At 39.5% G+C, this 19794-nt stretch overlaps 1 protein-coding gene across 1 annotated transcript in view; it reads left to right on the forward strand.

The window, feature by feature from the left end:
• LOC115041216 (neural-cadherin) overlaps positions 1 to 19794 on the forward strand; it is a 277317-nt gene that overhangs the window by 108442 nt on the left and 149081 nt on the right. Inside the window, exon 8 of the mRNA XM_029498542.1 lies at positions 15330 to 15502. Within this exon, the coding sequence (XP_029354402.1) occupies positions 15330 to 15502 (173 nt within the window). The remainder of the gene's footprint in view (positions 1 to 15329; positions 15503 to 19794) is intronic.

Consider the following 19794-nt stretch of genomic DNA (forward strand, 5'->3'; position numbering starts at 1 on the left):
TGATTGTTTGTCTTTGTCTGTTGGCCCTGTGATTAAGTAATTAACAAGGTAAATTCACGAAACAGTGAATCAATGAATCACAAAACTACATTAGGATGTTTGCATTATTGATGACGAGTGGGAAGTGAGTTCCAGTTTAGACATATTACAGAAAATGTAGAGGGGAGGAAGTTGACTCAATAGTTTTAGAATTGTAATAATCCAGAGTAGCTGCTGATCCAAGAGTTCTTCATTCAATTTAGTGCCTGTGTTCCTACACTTAGCCAAAGTGTGTGACACCATAATGCTTGTAATATGATCCAATATCTTGTTTCAAAGAGCCCAATATTTGGTCATTAAAAGTGTTTTATAGCTCTTATAATGGAAGGTGAGGACATTGAATTTCTACCACCCTCTCCAGCCCATCTAATTCTCCCTCTCTGCTATAGTGATAAAAATCGTTTATCCACCACACCCACAACAACCCCCACCACCCCCTCGACCCCCGTTTCAGCTATTGTTTTCTTCCCTTCAGGCTTCAGCAGCCCCACCGGCCTCGCTCTCCATGTTAATTTGACTGTAACTCACCCTAGAATACAGTGTGTTTCTATGAGATTTAAGGCACCCATTAGGATCTGAGCGTGCTGGTCAATATGATGATCACACTCTTCTTATTAAAACCTATAAATACCAAAACACCCACTCTGTTGGAGGAGAGGAAGTATTTACTGGCAGCTAAGGGGAAATGCCGGCGCCCATAAACAAGCTTCAATCATTTCCCTTTTCTCCCAGATAATTTTTATGGCGCTTCGGAAAAGAGTATTTCCTTGAGAGGCAGACAGTGGGGGGTGCTCGTTTTGAATGTGGTGGGGAAGCATTTGTTGTCCTGTTGTCTCATTTTCTTCTCATTATTTAGGCTTTCCTCCTGAATTGCTCACCTCTTATCTGTTGTGTTTGGTCTGATGTGCTGACCTGTGTCTGCTGTGTCCCAGCTTTTTGTAGCAAACTCACTGTTTTGCCCCCATTCTTCTCTCCTGCTCCCTCTGGCAGATGTACTGTTAGACTCTCTTTCGCTGTTCTATTTTCTTTTTAAAGCACTATCTTTCTTTGTCACTCTTTCTTTAACCCCTTCTTTTCACCTATTGCTTTTTGTCTCCCAGCTCCAGTCTGGAGGAAACGCTGACTCTGTCCCTCTCATAAACACTCCACACTGCCTGTCTTTTGTCCACCCTGTTCTCTCTCACCCATTCCTTGCTTTGTCTTTGTACTTCCTCCCTCCTGGTTACCGTCATGCAAAGTGACAACTAGTCACTGACCGCCGAGGAAATATCTTCTCCATCTCCAATATGCAATGATATGTGCTGTGTGCGCACACACACACACACTGAGGTTTTCATTCAACCATCTTCTTATCTGTTTCTGGGTCATGGGGGGTTGTGGAGCTAACCCCAGCTCACATTACGCCAGTGCTTCTCAATTATTTTCTGTTACACCCCCCCTAGGAAGAAGAAAATATTTTGCGCACCCCCACTCTCCGCCGCGACTATAAATAGTATCATTTGTCTATAATATTGTTATAAGTACACTTCTGCATAACATTTTATTCTTATTATCATTAAAGAAAACAAAAAATAAAGCTCACACTTTATTCTAGTATGGCAAAAAAAAGCATGTTCCTCGGGGTCACACATGCCTGGGGGCGCGCCCCACTATTTGAGAAGCACTGTATTAGGCAAAGGTGAGGTTCACTCTGGACAGGTCGCCAGTCCATCAGCAGGCCAACATACAGAGACAGACAAAGATGAAGAACCACTCACACGCAGACCAACGGACAATTTAGAGTCACCAAATAACCTAAACATACATATAATTGCATGGTGGGAGGTAACAAGAGTGCCTGGAGAAAAACCCTGCAGGCACAGGGTGAACATGCATACTCCACACGTAAAGGCCCCAGGCCCGGGAACCGAACCCATGACCTTCTTTTTGTGTGCTGCCGTTTCATCTAGTAATAAACATTCCCATGGACATATACTTCAAATCTGACTTGTGACATAACAAACATATACACACAAGACATAACACAGAAAGGGATCCGTGGAAACACCAACAGAAAGATCTGCAAAGACATAACCACAGGCATGGCCAAAGACCTGCATGTGTGCGCACAGACTCACATGTATGCCATATATCCACTCACATTCACTTATAGGCTGGGACACACCCACACGGCCATAACACACCACAGGGAGACATTTCACAGATGAGAACAGACACTGACTTTATGCTTTGTTCTTTGAATGTCCTAAAACCTTTCCCATGTCCCATTTTCAACCACTTACCCAGCATGTGTTGCTCTCATCTGAGGCTTTTAGGCCCTATTAGATGTTTATGTCAACCAAAGGCAGCGTAGAGCAGGGATTGGACTACAGGGTGCCTCCAGTGCTCCCTGCATATGTAACACAACGAGCAGGTTGTAACCTCTCTCTGTGGGTGCCTGCTGCCTTTCCTGAACTGGTCACATTTATCTGGCCCTCTGTCTCAATTCATTAAGCATGAGTGCTCTCCCTGGCACTGTTGGAGCAGTGTGGGTGGAGCGAGAGAACTAGAGTAGAGCTCTCGTTCAAAATCTTTGGTATGGGGATTCTTGTTTGTTTGTTTGTTTTTGTTTTGTTTTGTTTTGTTCTAACTAATGATTTAATGTACCAGGAGTCCAAGATCTTGGCTCAGGGTGAGGTTCAACTATTTGATTTCACCACTAGAATGATAGCCAGGGAAGAATTTTTAGTTTTACCAATTTAACATAATCCCTTTGAGGCTAAGTAGTCTTTTTAATGTGTGGCTGGCATCAAATATGTTGTTTTGGCAGTCTAAAAAAAGAATATAGTCATTATTATTGTAATTTTTAATTTCATAAATGCATATGAATAAATAATGGATATGATTTCCCTTAGTATTAGATTTTTGTGTTTGGGTGGAACTTTGTGTGAACTTTGAACCATATATCAAAATTTCCAATCAAAGCTTCATTGTGTTTGATGTCTTTGATCTCTGGAAAAATCCATCCTGCAGCTAATTTTATGGCAAGCATGCTTCATATTAAAAGACAAACAGAACTTTTCATATTATACATGTATATGACTTCCGTTTTGTGAACCAAGCACGAAGCTGTGAGACAACAAGACAAACAACAAGCAGACAAGACAGTCTGGTAGCACCCTCACATAACTGGACTCTTAAGTTCGATTAGCACAAGTATTACTTTGATAAAATCTGAAGACCCCCGACATAATGATCAGCCCTTACGATAAATCTCTGCTTCTCAATGAATAATTTATATTGTCCATCAGGCGGGAGGCAGAGATCCATCCATTACTCTATTCAATATTTCAGCTCCAGATACTGTATATACACAAACTGTCAAATAAAAAATTATACCACTGCTTCTCTAACTAAGAGGGAAACTGGCCCTAATTTTTCTGCTGTTATCTCTCCTCCTTCCACTTTTTCAGCAGCATGACCAGGGGTTCACAGTTTGTTAGCTCCAATTTCCTTCTATCCACACAGTCACTGGATAATTGTGTTGCTTCCCTTTTGTCGAAGTCTGGGCCACATCCGCCTCACCGTCTCATATCAGTGAGTGGAGTTGGCGAAAAACAGGGGCTTAGCATTTCCTTCTGTATGACATCACACACTTCTATGGTCACATGAACTGCATAAATACATTTCTTGTTGGTGATATTAATGTTTACTGCATAGTTGCCAAACTTGTTTGAGCAAAATGGAAAATATTTGTGTAAGTCCCTGGTTAATATTAGGAATAAATACAACTGCTTTTTTGTCCATTTAGCAGTGAATTGCTGATGCCTTGCTAGTGCTACCACTGCAATGGGTACTTGTGCTTCTCAACGCACAAACAAATCCATTAAATAAAAAAAATGAAAATAAATAAAAATGATGATAAAATAAATAAATAAATGCCTATCCAGAAACAGTGCCCCTGTTCCGCTGGATAATTAATAGTGAATAGTATTTCTTTCATACAAAGCAGTTACACTGAAAAGTCTTTCCTGTTGATTCTGTAGTTTCACTCGCCTCCATTTTATAGGAATATACTGTTTCTTTTTAACCTTCCTGTCAGCCTGTCTCAGGGGATGAGAATAATAATTGGCTGCTCCACCACTTTGATTCAGCCTGATGTAACTTTTGGATGAGTATATTTTTACAGACGTTAGGATGAAACCTAATTATTTTGAGGATTCCTTTAATATATCTCTTTGTCTGCTGGTGCATTTACCAAGTGACAAACTTCTCCAACCAATGTGTTATAAAATGAGTCCATAGGTCGTCTGTGCAGTAGGTTATTATGAACCATAGTTTGGTTTCGTTGCTAGGCAGCATCTGGAGATGGTAGTAATGATGAGCAAAGGGAGAATTGGACTGACATTTACAGAGAAACAAAATCTAGATTAACAGGAGGTACTCATGGGAACCCAAACCAAAATCTTTTTCTATACCTAATCAAGTGGTTTTTCTACCCAAACATAATGTCATAATTCATTACTGCTGCAGCTGTAGAGGATCAATTTCAGGAGACACTTGTGTGAGTCCTATTGGAGAGTTGAAAAAAATGACATATGAGGTTGTACTTTTGATGACTGGTTGTTGTTGATAAATGAACACTAAATTCTCCACAAACATGACTCCCAGACTTAAGCTCCTACAGCACCTCCAGATTAAAATTTGTGGTTTTAAGTGTTAAATCATGATAACTATTACTATAACATGAATTAACATTTGGTATAGGCATTAATGCCATATTAGGATAAAATGTTGTCCCCTGACGTAACCTCCTGTAACCCCCAATAATTTGTTTTATGAGCCAATAGCTGACAACGTTGCCATCATCCTCTGTTGGGCTTTGTATTTGCCAGGATGACTTGTCTTGGCTCAACAGCATGCCAATATTATTGTGAACATTGTTTGCATGCTGACATTAGCATTTAGTTCAAAGTATAGCCTCCCAGAGTCATCACCATGCCTGTAGTGTTGCTTCAGCTTTCATTCATAGAGTTGCTGTTATAACGCTCTTGACATGTGCTGAATTTTCAGACATAAAATTAACTCAAAGTTTGGCACCTGCTCCAGTACTGTTGTTCATAATAACGGCCCCTGAAGATAAAATATTAATTGTACAATTAAAAGAATATGCATTTAAATGCAGAGTTCGTCTATTTAGTCACGTTTTGTAATCAGTATTTAGTCAGCTGTTTTTTCTGTTGCAACCAATTGTTTTAATTTTTGTCTTACTGCCTTTTTTTTTTGTTTCTATCACAATCTCTTGTATGCCAGTGCACAATGCAACCTTTATCAGCTACAGCCACGCAACACACAATAGCCTATTTAGATTTGGATAATGAGAATTTGGGAACAACCATGCATGCCATTGTGGTTTCACAGTATGAACAAATTGTTTTTTTGTTTTTGTTTTTATCATAGCAAAGTTCCAGGTGGGATGTTAAGCCTGAGTACATCCAACTACTCAAGTGTCCAGATTTCAACTGAAAGTCATCAACAATAACATGTAATAAGCGTCCATGATTAACAGTCCAGACTATGGACATAAGAACCGAAAGGGTTTCAGAAGTAATAGTTCAAACGGAGTGTGAAGTCAGTCAAGGTTGGCATCCAAAGAAATAGGATGCAATGTACTTTTTAAAAAAGTTAATTCATTCAAAAGGAATACAAAGTGAAACATTTGTATAAATTGCATTTACATTTAGTGTCCAGTCTCTTTGCTATGATATTTAATTGGAGTCCACCAAAGGTTTGAATTGAGGCAAAGGTCAGGAGAAGGCCCCTAGTAGTGGCCTCCAGCTTCCCTTAAAAAATAAAATAAAATATCTCATGTAGTTGACCACCCTTAGAAACCTTGATCTGTCCATTGAAAGACTCTTAGACGCTGTGATTATTTCCTGTTTTATTTCTAAGTTTGTGTCTCTTTGCATTGGTTTTTTTTTTTTTTTTTTTTTTGCCCAAGGTGTTTCACCCTTTTGTGATTACAGGCTTCATCCTGATGTATCTTGCTACCATCCCCTGCATGTTTTTGAATTTCTTCCTTTTTAGTGTTGGGTTACTTTTTTTTTTGGCGGGGGGGAGGGGGTTATTTTGGGAATATTTGTTGCGTGAGTTTGGCATCGTGGTCTTTTGATTTCCTGAGTTTGGCTCGCCTGCCTGCAGGAAGTCTTATTAAAGTACTTTCACTGCACACACATTCTTGAGGTGTGTTTGTGTTTGGGTCCACTACAGACCCACTCTTCACTCTGTTTGAAGAGGAACGTTATGATTTGATTCATACCCTTGAGTGCATTTATGGAGAGTTCAAAAAGAGACTCTAGTATGCAGCAGAAAGTTACTACTGTTGGTAAAGTGTCTGGAAAAACACCTGGCTGCAGCTTCTGTCTTTACCTTGTTTTTAGTCGCACCAGTAAGGCACTGGCTTCTTGCCAGCTCTGACCGCCCAGCTTCTTCAGGGTTTCGGAGCCCTGGGTTTAAATTTTAATGTGCAATAACTGTGCTTAATTTGCACTTAACATTGAGTGTGCTGCTAAGACGCACTTATGCTATAAAATGGCTACCATCAATCAATCAAACTTTATTGGTTGAGCACTTTTCATACAGGTTAGTAGAGGTTCAAAGTGTTTCAGAGACTGATTAACTTATAAGAAACATTATATGAAATGAAAAAACTCACTATGGGATGCAATAAAATCTATTTAAAAAACCTATAACATTTGCAAAAGAAAATTAATGATGAAAAACCAGATACAATAAGAGACATTTTAGTTTTTGCGAATGTAAATTCAAACAAGTGAATAAAATGAGTCACTCATGACATTTTTCTATATTAAAAGTCAAATAATGATGAAGTGGTCACAATTGCTCCAAGGTCTTTTGAGGGAGATAATTAGAATGGCTTGGAGCTTAAAAACTAAAAGCCAACTCAATAAGTTATTTATTTATTTATTTATTTTAAACGAACATACTTTGTGGCAGTTGAGCTAAAAGGTCAAACTTTTTCATAGTGTAAACATATGAGACAGTTATGACATTTAGAAACTGTAAAATGCTTAAAAAAGAAGCCAAAAAGAAAAAGAAAAAGAAAATCAATAGAGAAGCTGACAGGTAACCAATGGGGACTTTAAAACAGGTGTAATGTGTTCTCTCTGCCTGGTACTGGTCAGCACTCATAGTTCAGATTCAGCTAGAGCTTATTTTATTACATGTTTTGGTAGAGCTAATAAGGGAATATTGGTGTAGTCAAGCATCAAAGATGTAAAAACATCTGTCAGGTTTGCTGACAGATGATTGTCGCTCTTTAGAAAACCCCTTTCAGGTGATAAAAAGCAGATTTGGACACAAGCTGTGCATCTGTACATGAGTGTTTAAGTGAAGCTCTGCATCAAAGATCACCCTAAGGTTTTTTTTTTATTATTATTATTATTATTTTTTTTTTTTCCTCTTTTTCTGCTTGCTGGCTTTGGGCCAGTACAAGTTCAAGGGAATTTAAGATTTGTGCTGGTTGAGTTGTAAACACTTTTGTGATGTCCAGACATTAATCTCTAAAATGCATTTAGAAGGGGGATTAACCGTCCTCGTGTCACCAGATGACAGCAACATAAAGTTATGTGTCATTAGTGTAATTATGGAAGGACACACTATGTTTTCTGATGGTATCATCAGTGAAGCACTTACATTAAATGCATTAAACAGCGTTTTACTAAAATCAATTCTTGGACAACCCTGCAAGTTGTTTAGGATGTTTCATTGCTTTTTATTTATATATTTATCTATTTTATATTGATTTCTATAATACAGATAAAATGAAAACCAGTTTAAAACGTAATGTCCCAGGAGCTCAATATCATCTGTCTTTCTTTATAAAATGGTAAAAGTATGCCAAAAAACCTAAAGAAATAGACACAACCTTATGATTGTTTATTTAAAAGTTATAAAAATGTTGCTGTGCAACAAGCAAACAAGCTACCTTACGATTTAGTTTACCCACTTTGTTTTTTCCCCCTGCTCACCTACCTGCTCTTTCAATAACTGGATTTTGTCAAATATCTGCTGTCTGGCATTTTTGTTTTTTTTATTCATGTTAATGTGTTGCTTCTCAGTTGCAGAGTGATAAGGGTCTATGAAAAGTAATTCAATGTCATCGCCATTGTGTGTGCTCATTATAAAACACTTATGAACCAATCAGATTGCTTGATTTGAGCTACCAGTTTTATAATTGAAGGAAATCTTTGCAATCACTAGCCCAAAAGACCTGATGGTCACGGACACAATTAACTGAACAGTTGGAGTTTGAATCGGTTTCCAGTTACTGAGTGATAATAGGTACAGTCATGTATGTCGTCTAAATCCAATCAAATCTATCAAATCAGATTTATTTGTATAGCGCCAAATCATAACAAAGTTACATCAAGGCACTTTACATATAGAGCAGGTCTAGACCAAACTCTTCATAAAATTATTTAAAGAGACCCAACAGATCCCCCGATGAGCAAACACTTGGCGACAGTGGCAAGGAAAAACTTCCTTTAAGAGGCAGACACCTCGGGCAGAACCAGCCATCTGCCTCGACCGGTTGGGTTGAGAGTGGGGTGGGGGGGGGGTATAGGCAGGAACATGGTGCTGCATGAAGTTCATGGAGATGAGCTGTAGTATGGAATTTATGAAGATATGGGAGCAGCAGGTGTTGCAGGAACATGGGATGGCGATCCCCACCCGAGTCACCACCTGCAGGATGAGTGCAGGGAGAGAGAGGAGAGGAACTGGGAGAGACAGAGACTTCAGGAAAACATGGTTAGTAAGTGCAGTACACATGCTTAGAACTGGGAGAAACAGTGATTTTTAATAAGCGTGGTTATTGTTGGCGTATGCGGGGGGGGAGAGAGAGATGCTCAGTCGTTGCCCCAGTAGCCTAGCCCTGTAGCAGCATAGCTAAAGATTAGAGGACTTTAACTTTTTAACTACAAGCTCTGTCATACAAAAATATTTTAAGCCCGGTCTAGAAAATTGCTAAAGAGTCCGCCCGGACCGATACTGGAAGTTGGTTCCATAGAAGAGGAGCCTGATAACTAAAAGATCTGCCTCCAGATTTACTCTTGGAGACTCTAGGAACCACAAGTAAACCTCCATCTAGAGAGTGGAGTGGCCTACTAGGACAGTAAGGGACTATGAGCTCACTGAGATACGATGGAGCTTGGCCATTAAGAGCTTTATATGTTAACAGAAGGATTTTAAATTCTACTCTGTATTTTACTGGCAGCCAATGAAGAGCAGCTAACATGGGAGAGATATGACATCTTTTCCTAGTTCCTGTTAATATTCATGCAGCAGCGTTCTGAATCAACTGAAGGCCTTTCAGAGATTTGTTTGGACATCCAGATAGTAATGAGTTACAGTAGTCCAGCATAGAAATAACAAATGCATGGACTAGTTTTTCTGCATCATCCTGAGAGAGGTTGTTTCTGATTTTCCTCATTTTTCTCAGGCTGCCCTACTGACTTGTTTTATGTCAGGGACAAAGGACATGTCCTGGTCAAAGGTTACTCCAAGGTTATTTACAGTGGAGCTGGAAGCCAAACTAATGCCGTCCAGACTGATTAGATGATCAGATAGTGTTACTCTGCTCTTAGGGCCAAGCACAATAACTTCAGTTTTGTCAGAGCTGAGAAGTAAAACATTTTGGGTCATCCAGACTTTTGTGTCTTCAAGACATGTCTGCAGTCTGACTATCTGACTGACTTCATTTGGGTTCATTGATAGGTACAGCTGAGTGTCGTCTGCATAACATTGAAAGTTGATGCTGTGTTTCCTGATAATGTTGCCTAGAGGAAGCAGAAAAAGCATAAAGAGGATTGGTCCAAATACCGAACCCTGTGGGACTCCATAACTGATTACAGTGCATGAGGAGGAGTTGTTGTTAGCATGAATGAACGGATGTCTATCTAATAGGATTTGAACCACCTTAGTGCAGTTCCTTTAATCCCAATTTCATGTTCCAGTCTCTGTAGTAAATATTATGATCTATGGTGTCGAATGCAGCAGTAAGATCTAAGAGGAGAAGTATGGAGGCTGATCCATTGTCTGAAACCATTAGAATATCATTTGAGACTTGAGACCAGTGCTGTTTCTGTGCTATGATGGGCTCTAAATCCTGACTGAAACTCTTCAAACAAACCATTCCCATCCAGGTGGTCGTGTAATTGGTTTGCTACGGCTTTTCAATGATTTTAGAAATGAATGGAAACTTCGATATGGGTCTATAGTTTGCCAAAACATCTGGATCAAGATTAGGCTTAAACTGGGGTTTGATGACTGCGGTCTTAAGAGTCTGAGGTACATAACCCAAAGATAAGGTCAAATTAATCAGATCTAGAATGAACGGCTCAATTAAGTAAAAAATCCCTTTAAAGAGGCCAGTTGGTATTGGGTCTAATAGATAGGTTGACGGTCTGGATGATGAAACTATAGAAGCTAGCTCGGAGAGATTCAGAGGTGAGAATGATTCCACATGTGTTTGTTCTTTATGGACACAAGTCTAGTTCTGTATCTACTGACCTATTGCCTTCTCAGTAAACCTCTTGCCTGAATCACAGTCAGGTAGTCCTAGACTCACAACCCTTTAACCTGTTTCCCAGCCTGTTAGCTTCAAGTCTTCATCGGAGCTTTCTAGCCTTCACCATGTCTCCAGCCAGTCTCAAGTCTGGATCCAAGTTTGCGGGCATTGTTTGTTCCTGAGTCAGGGTTCCAAGCCAATGTCTTATCTGCTTTAGTCAGAGCTTCTGGCTGAAGCCCCATCTGCTCCAGATTTATATTTATCTCTGAGCTGGCCATTCCAGGCTTCACCCTGTGTGTCTTATAATTTCTGAGCTGCTCTTGGGCCTCCTCTTGAGCCTCTGTGAACATGTATTGAGATGGCAGGAATACTTCAAAAAGGACAAGCATCATTATCTTCATGGGCTTTATGGTATCCGGAGTATCTGGACAGATATCTCTCTGCAAAGAAAGACACAAAAAAGTTTCTTTAAGTGTACAGTAAAAGACTGGACTGTGAACAAATTTGTAAAACAAACTCTGAACTTTTTGGCCTTAGTTTTAAGCTTTTTTTTTTTTTTTTTGAGGAAAGGAAGTAGCACTTAGTTTTTGACTGATATCATTCCAAAAGTGAAACATGTTGGTGGTATCATGGTTGTGGTCATGTGTTTTCAGAGAAAGTTGACTGGAGCAAAGTACAAAGATATCCTTAGTGAAATCAACTCCAAAACACTCTACCTCAGACTAGGAGTAGATTAGGGACATGAACCCACTGAAATGTCTGCCCACCCAACAGCCCTATTAGGATCTGCCGAGAATTTCAGAAAATTCCCAACATTCAGGTGCCATACCCAAATTCCTCAGTTTAAATTGTGATCAAACACGTGAAAAACTGTGAAGCTGGCTTAATACTTTTGAAAAATACTGCATCTAGGCAGCTTCTGCAGTATTGTCTCTCTCAGAAATGGATCAGAAGTGGATCTGTTCAACCTTGTACACAGTGAGCTACATATCGTACAATACAGCACAGGCGTTGTTATACAATGTTTTGATCATGTACTGGAGAGAAAATTGCAGATCCTTCCTCTCGGTCATATGCTTCTTTTGAACTACTTTTGTGTCCACAGGGATGAGATCTACTGTCCTTAATGTTTGTTTGAGATTGAATGTTGATAAATGAAATCGTCACAAAGCTTCAAGGCTTTATGGCCTTTCCAAAGAATGTAAAAAAATTGCATTAGCAGAAAGCTTTTGGAACTGTTTTGAGTGTGTCTTCAATATTAAAGGCATTCGTGTTTCGCTGTGGTAAAGCATTTAAATTTCCTGCACCAACACTGCTGTGTGTGCAGAGTTGGGTGAAAATCCAGTCAACTTTGAAAGACAAGTTAGACAAGTTAGAAAAGTGAGCAATGTGAAGCTGCACAGATGTGGTTGATTTGCATTCAACCACATAATTATATGAAACAGCATGAAATAACAGGAGAAAAAATTTGGTCCACTTGGGTGTCTAAGCACTCAGAGTTCTGCCTATCTGTAGTGAGGTCTGACAAAATCACTGCACTTTATTGTAGATGGCATGAACCTCTGCAGCATGTGTGTGTGTGTGTGTGTGAGTATGAGAAACAGAGATTATTCATGCATGTGTCTGACACAATGCATGTGACAAGTCTCTCTTCAGGCAAAGCTTCCTCCTCTTGCACGTCTACTGCTGGAAATTGGAATTCTTCCCCATCCCCTTTCTCTCCCATGCCTATTTTTGTTAGACACACACACACACACACACACACACACACACACACACACACACACGCACGCACACAGCCTAACCTATAGTCAGCAGTGCCTTAGGAACCAGCAACCTTAGGGCAGAACAGAAGGGACATACTGTGTGCAGTTCAAAAATTTTAGCTTGTACGGTATTACCATGAGTGCAACAGAAATTTTCTCCTTTGCTTCATCTACTTTTCCATTGAAAGTCATTTGCAAAGATCATATATGTCTCATGCTGTCGCAGCTGCTAGGAATACTGTTATTTGAAGAAAAAAAAATGGAAAAAAAAGTAAAATGCATAAAGTTCGTGGATGTAATCCGTCTCTTGGTCAGGTAAACAGAGATAGAAGATGAATGATATACACAAACACATATCTGTGATATCTATTAAGTGTACACACAATTCCAGTTGCAGGGTCTCTTGTGAAACAGAAACCAAATGAACACATGACAGCGATAGCACCTGCCCATGCTGCTGCAGATAAGGAAGATGTAATAAGTGCACTTTTGGCACACACACACACATACTCACGCATGCACAGACACACACACACACACACCAATCTAACACAAACAGAGCACCAAAGAGTGAGATGAATACAAAATAGATTCTCTGTATTAGAGTGGACTCATTCAAAGCAGAGAGTGGGATGCAGATGAGACGCCTACACCAGACTGAAAGAGAGAGTCAGTACCGAAAAAGAGAGACACAGGATGAAATAGAATACCAGACCGACAGGGCTACAAGGGAATACAAATCAATTTCACTATTCATATGTTGTGCTGCCATGATTAATGAAATCTCTGTGAAAGTTTAAATAAGAAAGTCTATTTGAGGTGGCAGTCCATTCAGTATTTTTACAATAATGGCTTTTTTGCACACTTTTATACTTTGATAATAATATTTTCCTCTTGTCCAATCTCTTTTTTCAAATTCCATGCATTTGGTAAAGAAGCACACACATGCACTCGGAACAAAGCAGAATAAGCGATGTGATGCTAAAGGGCCCTTCTCTGATTTGGTCACAGCTCAGTGCAGGTGTCAGGCCAAAGTAGTTCTCAGTTTTCCGTCTGGCCACGTTGTTTGCGCATATATGAGCTTGCGCTGTGTGTTGGGTTAAAAATTAGGTGTTGCCAGGTAAATCTTTGGCACATCATTATTCTATCTTGTGATTGTATGACTGACAAAAAGCTATTTGCATGCACAAAACCTGAAAAATGCATATATTTTGTTTTAATCAGTTGTAAAAGTATGTGTACACATGATTCCCTTTTAGTAAGTCTTTGCTGAATGAAAAGCTGTTTCATTCCTGCTTTCATTTACTGGTACTAGAGATACAGCATCTTCATGGGCTTATGAAAGTATGATTAGGAAGTAATATAATCAATAGGGTTGACATAATGAATAAGTAAGAATATAATATTAAACAGGGCTAACAAATCACTGAGTACCCAAACAATTATTTCTGTTCATTAGTTCTGTTCATAATTTATTTTTTTGCAGTGTAACAGTGAAGCTCATAATCATGGATTCAACTTAGTGAAGTTAGCTTTTATTTTATTTTTAAATCTGTGTCTTCAAACTTGGCTAACTTTCAAACAACATAGTCATAAGACTCAGTGTATTCCCGTTCTTTTAAGAACACGTGGCAATGTGTGCATACAGTGGCTAGCACACAAATGAGCTTCAGACTTTAAGATTATTCAGGTGGGACATCAGAATGCACAAAGAAGATTGAGGTGTTCTCTGTTGCATAATGTGCATTGCACAATGTTACTGTGCATCACGGATGTCACCGATCAGTCATGATGTGTAATAAATTCACCCCAAACAGCATCTAATTCTTGAAGAAACACTGCGTCATCTTCAGCAGCCATCCTCCCAAGGCATTCAGAGGGAATGACAGATGGAGCACTAATTTGTTTATGGTATCTTACACCCAAAACTACATGCAACCCCTTTACACCATACACCAGGCACAGTGGCCTGCTGCTAAAATGGGAGAAATCAGGTTGACACACCCTGAACCTCCTTGCACAGGCACTTTGGACTGTTCGCCAAAGCCTTGTTATTATCAAAAGTAGCTTTCCTGCTGGAAAATCTAAATACCATATAATTGCGGTCAGTGGAATAGTTTGATTGGCAAATGATTTCAAAACTAAGTGGGATAATGGAACAACTCCTACAGAGAGGAGCTACACAGTACTACAAACTCTATATTTAAGATTAAAACTAACGTTTTGTGGCCTCTTATTCAAGAGATTTTATCAACCACTTGAACTGGCATGAAGAATGAAATTATTATATTAGCTATTCATTAATTTTTACTCATTAATTGATATCTTTGTTTGCTACTTTAAATTCTTTTCTTCTTGACTGAGAGCACTTGACTGAAGTTTGACTAATTCTATTCATTTAGTGTCAGACACTGAGTGTTCCGGTGTTTCACTTCAGAAAACACGCTTGTACTATTGAAAGTCGGGGACAGCTGTGCTTGAGTTTGCTCACTGACTTGTATAGTTGTTGGTTTTTGATGTGACATCTATCACTAATCTCATTATCTGTTCCACCCTCTGTCAAGTGTGAGCCGTGCTAAATGGAAAGGCTGTAGTGAACTGGATTTGGTCTGAACTGAGCCAAATCATAATGGAAGTGTAACAACCTTGTCATAACAGTTATCTTCACTGATCACAATGGCACAGACACAATGGATAACTTGGGTTCCGTCTGCAAGAACAAGCAAAGCTTTTCTGTGGTCAGTCCACTGTAAGATAATTTAGCAATTTCCACTTTTCGTGAAAAGTAAAAATACAGACAAGAGACAGTCAAGTACCAGAAACACACAGAAACATACCAGCTTTTGGAATACTTAAAAACAATGATGGATTCTTTTCATTTCAAACATAAAGGTTGATCGTGTGGACGGAATTGTGTGTTTTACTAATCAATGTCACAACCTGTTTGGTTGCAGGTTTAATCCGTTTGCGCTCCATCCCGCCCCCTCGCCTCCAGGGTGTCGAATATGTCCTCAATGTGACGGCAACAGATGACAATGCCTCGGGCGGACCTCAGGCGCTGTCATCCACTGCCCAGGTCGTCGTGGGAGTGGATGACGTGAATAACAACAAGCCGGTGTTTGAGAAGGTAAGACGAGCAGTCGCAAGCACATTGCATATTGTTTAGTTTGCTCATTATCTGCCTGCGTAGGAAAAGGTCTCGGATAAGCATCTGCTCCCCTGCTCTTTTTTTTTTTTTTTTTATGTTCTCCTCACTATATCACAATGACTTCCCACTATGTCCTTTTCTTTACGAGTTTTCTTTTTCTGCTTCTGTCTCTCCATCACTCCTCTGTTGCCCGCTCTTTGTCTTTCTGTCTCCTCTATTTATTAGTCTCTATCTCTCCTCTCTGGAGGAGCGATTAGCTGGTTTGACCCTCATCTCTCTCGTCTCCCTCCCATCTTGGTCTTTTAATTAAAGCTGTGAGGGGTGTGGGAGAACTCCCGACCGACCTGCATTAAAAGTGTTTTGACTTTACCTATTTTTTTTTTTTCCTAACCATGTCTCAATTTTAAATGAGGGGACTTTTAAAGCCCCATCCCCCCACCCGCCTAGCTCCCCCTAAATGCCAAGACATCGTGAGCCAAGATTAGGAGAGCAGGCTCAGTGAGTAAACCTCACCTACTCCCTCTCGAGGTTAGAATGAGCACCAAGTGTTTCCCTTTTGGCTTCACCCTACCAGGTGAAAGAGTTGGATATGCAACATGATGAGAGCCAAGAGGAAATAGAGGAGGAGAAGAAAGGGATTCCTGGTCTGCAGCGTTTCACATGCTCTGTATTCTCAACTGTCTCTCTCAGGAATCTCCTGTTGACATCATGCTGCAAGTCTATGATTCATTCTCATCTCTTTGCAGTTGGATGCTGATTGAAACAGACAAGTCCCTGGACTCTCTCCACTTTCCATGTATAAGTAAAAGAGAAATTCAGAATGAATATGAAATGAAATACCAAAAAAAAAAAAAAAGAAAAGAAAGTAAGCAAATACTAACTTTGGAACTAAGAAAAACATGAGAATAGATGGATGAGAAAACAGGACCAACTCTGCTTTTTATTTGTTTGTCTTTGGTCAAAGATGGTCAAAGACACCAAGTTCCAAAAAAAAGAGACAGAGAAAAGGCTGAAATTAAAAGGAAGCTGTGCACTGATGTCTCAGTAAGCGAAGACATCCGAGGTCAGTTGGTGTTTCCACTTGCAGCCAGCAGCAGAACACTGAAGGAGAAAGGCCCTTTTATCTTGTTTTGATGCTCAATCTTATAACACATTTTACCCTCACAAATCAGTGCTGGATCAGTGGACTTAGATAGGAGGACCAAAGAAGGACACACACACACACACACACACACACACACACACACACTGAGAGGTTTAGAAAGCCAAGATCTATCGCATACGGCCTGAGCCTGCATTTCCCAGAAGCATAAGCATCAAATTACACAAACACTCACAACCACTCACTACATTTATTTATCGACCTTTGAGACTATCGCCACACTCTCTCACACAGGGTTTGTTGAGGTTCATGTTTATGTTGATAATAAAAAAAAAAAGCAAAAACCTGGTTGGACAGCTCATGCCCAGCTGTTTATGTCATGTTCGTCATGATGTCTATCCATATAGTGGTTTTCACATGTCAAGATGCACCTGACATGTGAAAATCATATAGACCATGAAGGCTAAACGGAAATGATTGGCAGAAGATTCCCTGTTAATCTTCAGCCACTGTTTTATCAGCGTTTTAGTTGAAAAGTGGTTCATCCATGGCACACAGTGATTCTTGGGATAAATTGGATACTTTGTTGCCCAGCAAACAATATGTGATTTTTTTTTTTTTTTTTGCCACATTTAAAGGAGGCTTGTAAATGTGCTGCTTGTAAACGCTGCTCTTATATGGTTTGCCTTCAAAGAACTCAACGGCTAAATGGAAACCCAGCTGCAGTCCTCCTCTCACTTAAGTATCTTACTAGTTCTCTTTCCTTGGGCTTCAGTTTTCCAACTTGTTCATGTTACCAAATTCTAGCCTGCAGGGTGGGATTACCTAATGGGGGATTTCCTAATTTTTTTCTTGTTAAAAGACAGTTTAGCCAATATACAATCTTCACTGCTCTTACCAGCCTTCGAAAAGGTCTGTGAATGTTTTCTAAAGCATTTAAAAATGGACAGTGTAGACAAAAGTAAATGTACAATATATATATATATATATATATATATATATATATATATATATATATATTATAAGATGTATGTCCAGAAACAAAACATTATCAAAAGTAATTATACTGCAAACCTGCTATGGAGTATGTATTGAGTTCACATTTTAATCACTTAACCTCATCTTCCTGCTTCTCTTGAGACATCCTAAGCTGTTTCCGAGGCAGACTGGACATTGGACATATGAATGCTTATCTCTAAACTGTCTAGCCTTATTCTCTTTCTGGGTGAGTGCCGCCACCTGTGAAGAAAACTCACCTCCGCTACTTGTATCTGCAGTCTCATTCTTTTCGCCAAAACTCCATGTTCTCAAGTGATGGAGTGACAATTCCAGTGTTTGCAGAGCTTTTCTTTCAAACTCAGGTCCATCTTTGGCATGGATATGATATGATACCAGCGTGATTGCTGCCTAAGTCACAGATCAACCACACAATTCATCTTAAGATAGGCTCAGACTATAGTTTTGGCCTGACTGAAGAAGAATCGACCTTGGGGTCAAACTGAAAAAAAAAAGAAAAAAAAGAGAGAGAGCGAGAAAGTGATAGAAATAAGTACACCAAAGCAAATATGGTTGATCTTTTTTTTGTCATTCACATGGTCAGTGAATTTAAAAAGATTCAGATGAAGATTCAGAGACATTCTTAGGATATGAGGAGGGTTAACTTTGACTCAGCTTGCCTGACAAACACAGCAGGACTCTGGTCTTGCACTTCTTCACTCTGGCGAGCTGCTGATGGTGATGCCAAGCAGTAAACAGTGAAGCCCTTGAGGCTGATGTCAGCTACTCATTGTGCAGTTGGAGAATAAACAACTCAGGTTGACTGTGTGTCCTAAGCATTTCAATCACAGAGACTCATTCAGCTCTCTGCTTTGGTATTTTCTCTCTGCAAAGTTTGAAAGTTTCACTAATGTTTCCACAGGTTGTTATATCGCTGTCGCCATTTTGTTTACATCTTTTATCTTTCTCATGAAATCATGTGAGGTGGTGCATTGCTCCCACTTGCATAATGATTTCCTGTAGTGTGCTATGGCTCATTATTTTTGAATCTTACACTCTGTGCCTTACCCTCACTTGCAAGGCATTATCTGAAAACTCCGGAGATACACCAGCGTCTTAGAATTGGAGGTGATGACTGCATCCCTGCTGGCCTCTTTTTATGTGGATAGACTGTTAAGTATAGCTTCCCCCTTCCCCCTTATGGACGGCGTGCAGAAAAATGTAGCTGCATTCTGCAGTCAAAAAAAGAAACCTTATATTGACAGATGGACTGGTTGAAAAGATTAGAAATATTGAAATATAACAATATAGAAATATTGTTGCATCAGAAAAGAAAATAGAATAGTAGAAAGATGACGAGAAGAGAATTGGAAGAAAAGTGAGAGATCTTGAAAAAATTAGTATATTAAAAAAGTTCCTTTGCCATTAATTAGATGTCAAAGGAACCTATCAACTAGCTGTACTGAGAGATTCCTTCCCTTTTGTGTCAGCGGCACATCAGCAGCAACGCTCAAGTGAGTCAAGAGGGAGAAAAACAATGAAGCTGATGGAGACAGAGTAAGAGATAGACGGATGAGAGACGAGGAAGCGAATAATGTTGTTGGAGAAAGAAAAGAGAGAATGAGATGCAGAGAGAGTTCAGATGAGGATGATAGGACTCTTTGTGTCCCTGACAAGTTCAGTGATTGACAAAGCCTTTGAGACCCCAAACATGGAGCAGCTACCTTGCATCACATCAAGAGTCTTAGAGGATGAATGAATGTCTGTGATGAGTTCTATAATTGACGTGATGTATTGAACACCAGGGTTAATTGTTTTAGAGATTAGGGAACTTTCAAATCCAAACTTCCCAGGAATATTTCACCTTTTCTTTAGTAAAACAGGCTATAAAATACACAATTTTAAGCACAAGATGGGTAATAATTAATCATCAAAAGATATTAACCTGTTTACCCAAACCTCCCCCAATATTACCTGTGATTTTCTCATGACAAGGAAAGTATGTTGCGTTGTCCATTTGGTGTAGAAATTCTTTTCCACTGTATGCTCTTCTGGTTTTTAATCTGACTGCCATTAGCTATCATGCATAGCAGGATCTTAGAGTCTGCAGCGCACACCGAAACTCCACAGAGCACAACCATAACAGGCGATCTCAACATTAAGGACGAGCTGT

Source organism: Echeneis naucrates, chromosome 3 (assembly GCF_900963305.1).
Source record: "Echeneis naucrates chromosome 3, fEcheNa1.1, whole genome shotgun sequence".
NCBI classification, from domain to species: domain Eukaryota; kingdom Metazoa; phylum Chordata; class Actinopteri; order Carangiformes; family Echeneidae; genus Echeneis; species Echeneis naucrates.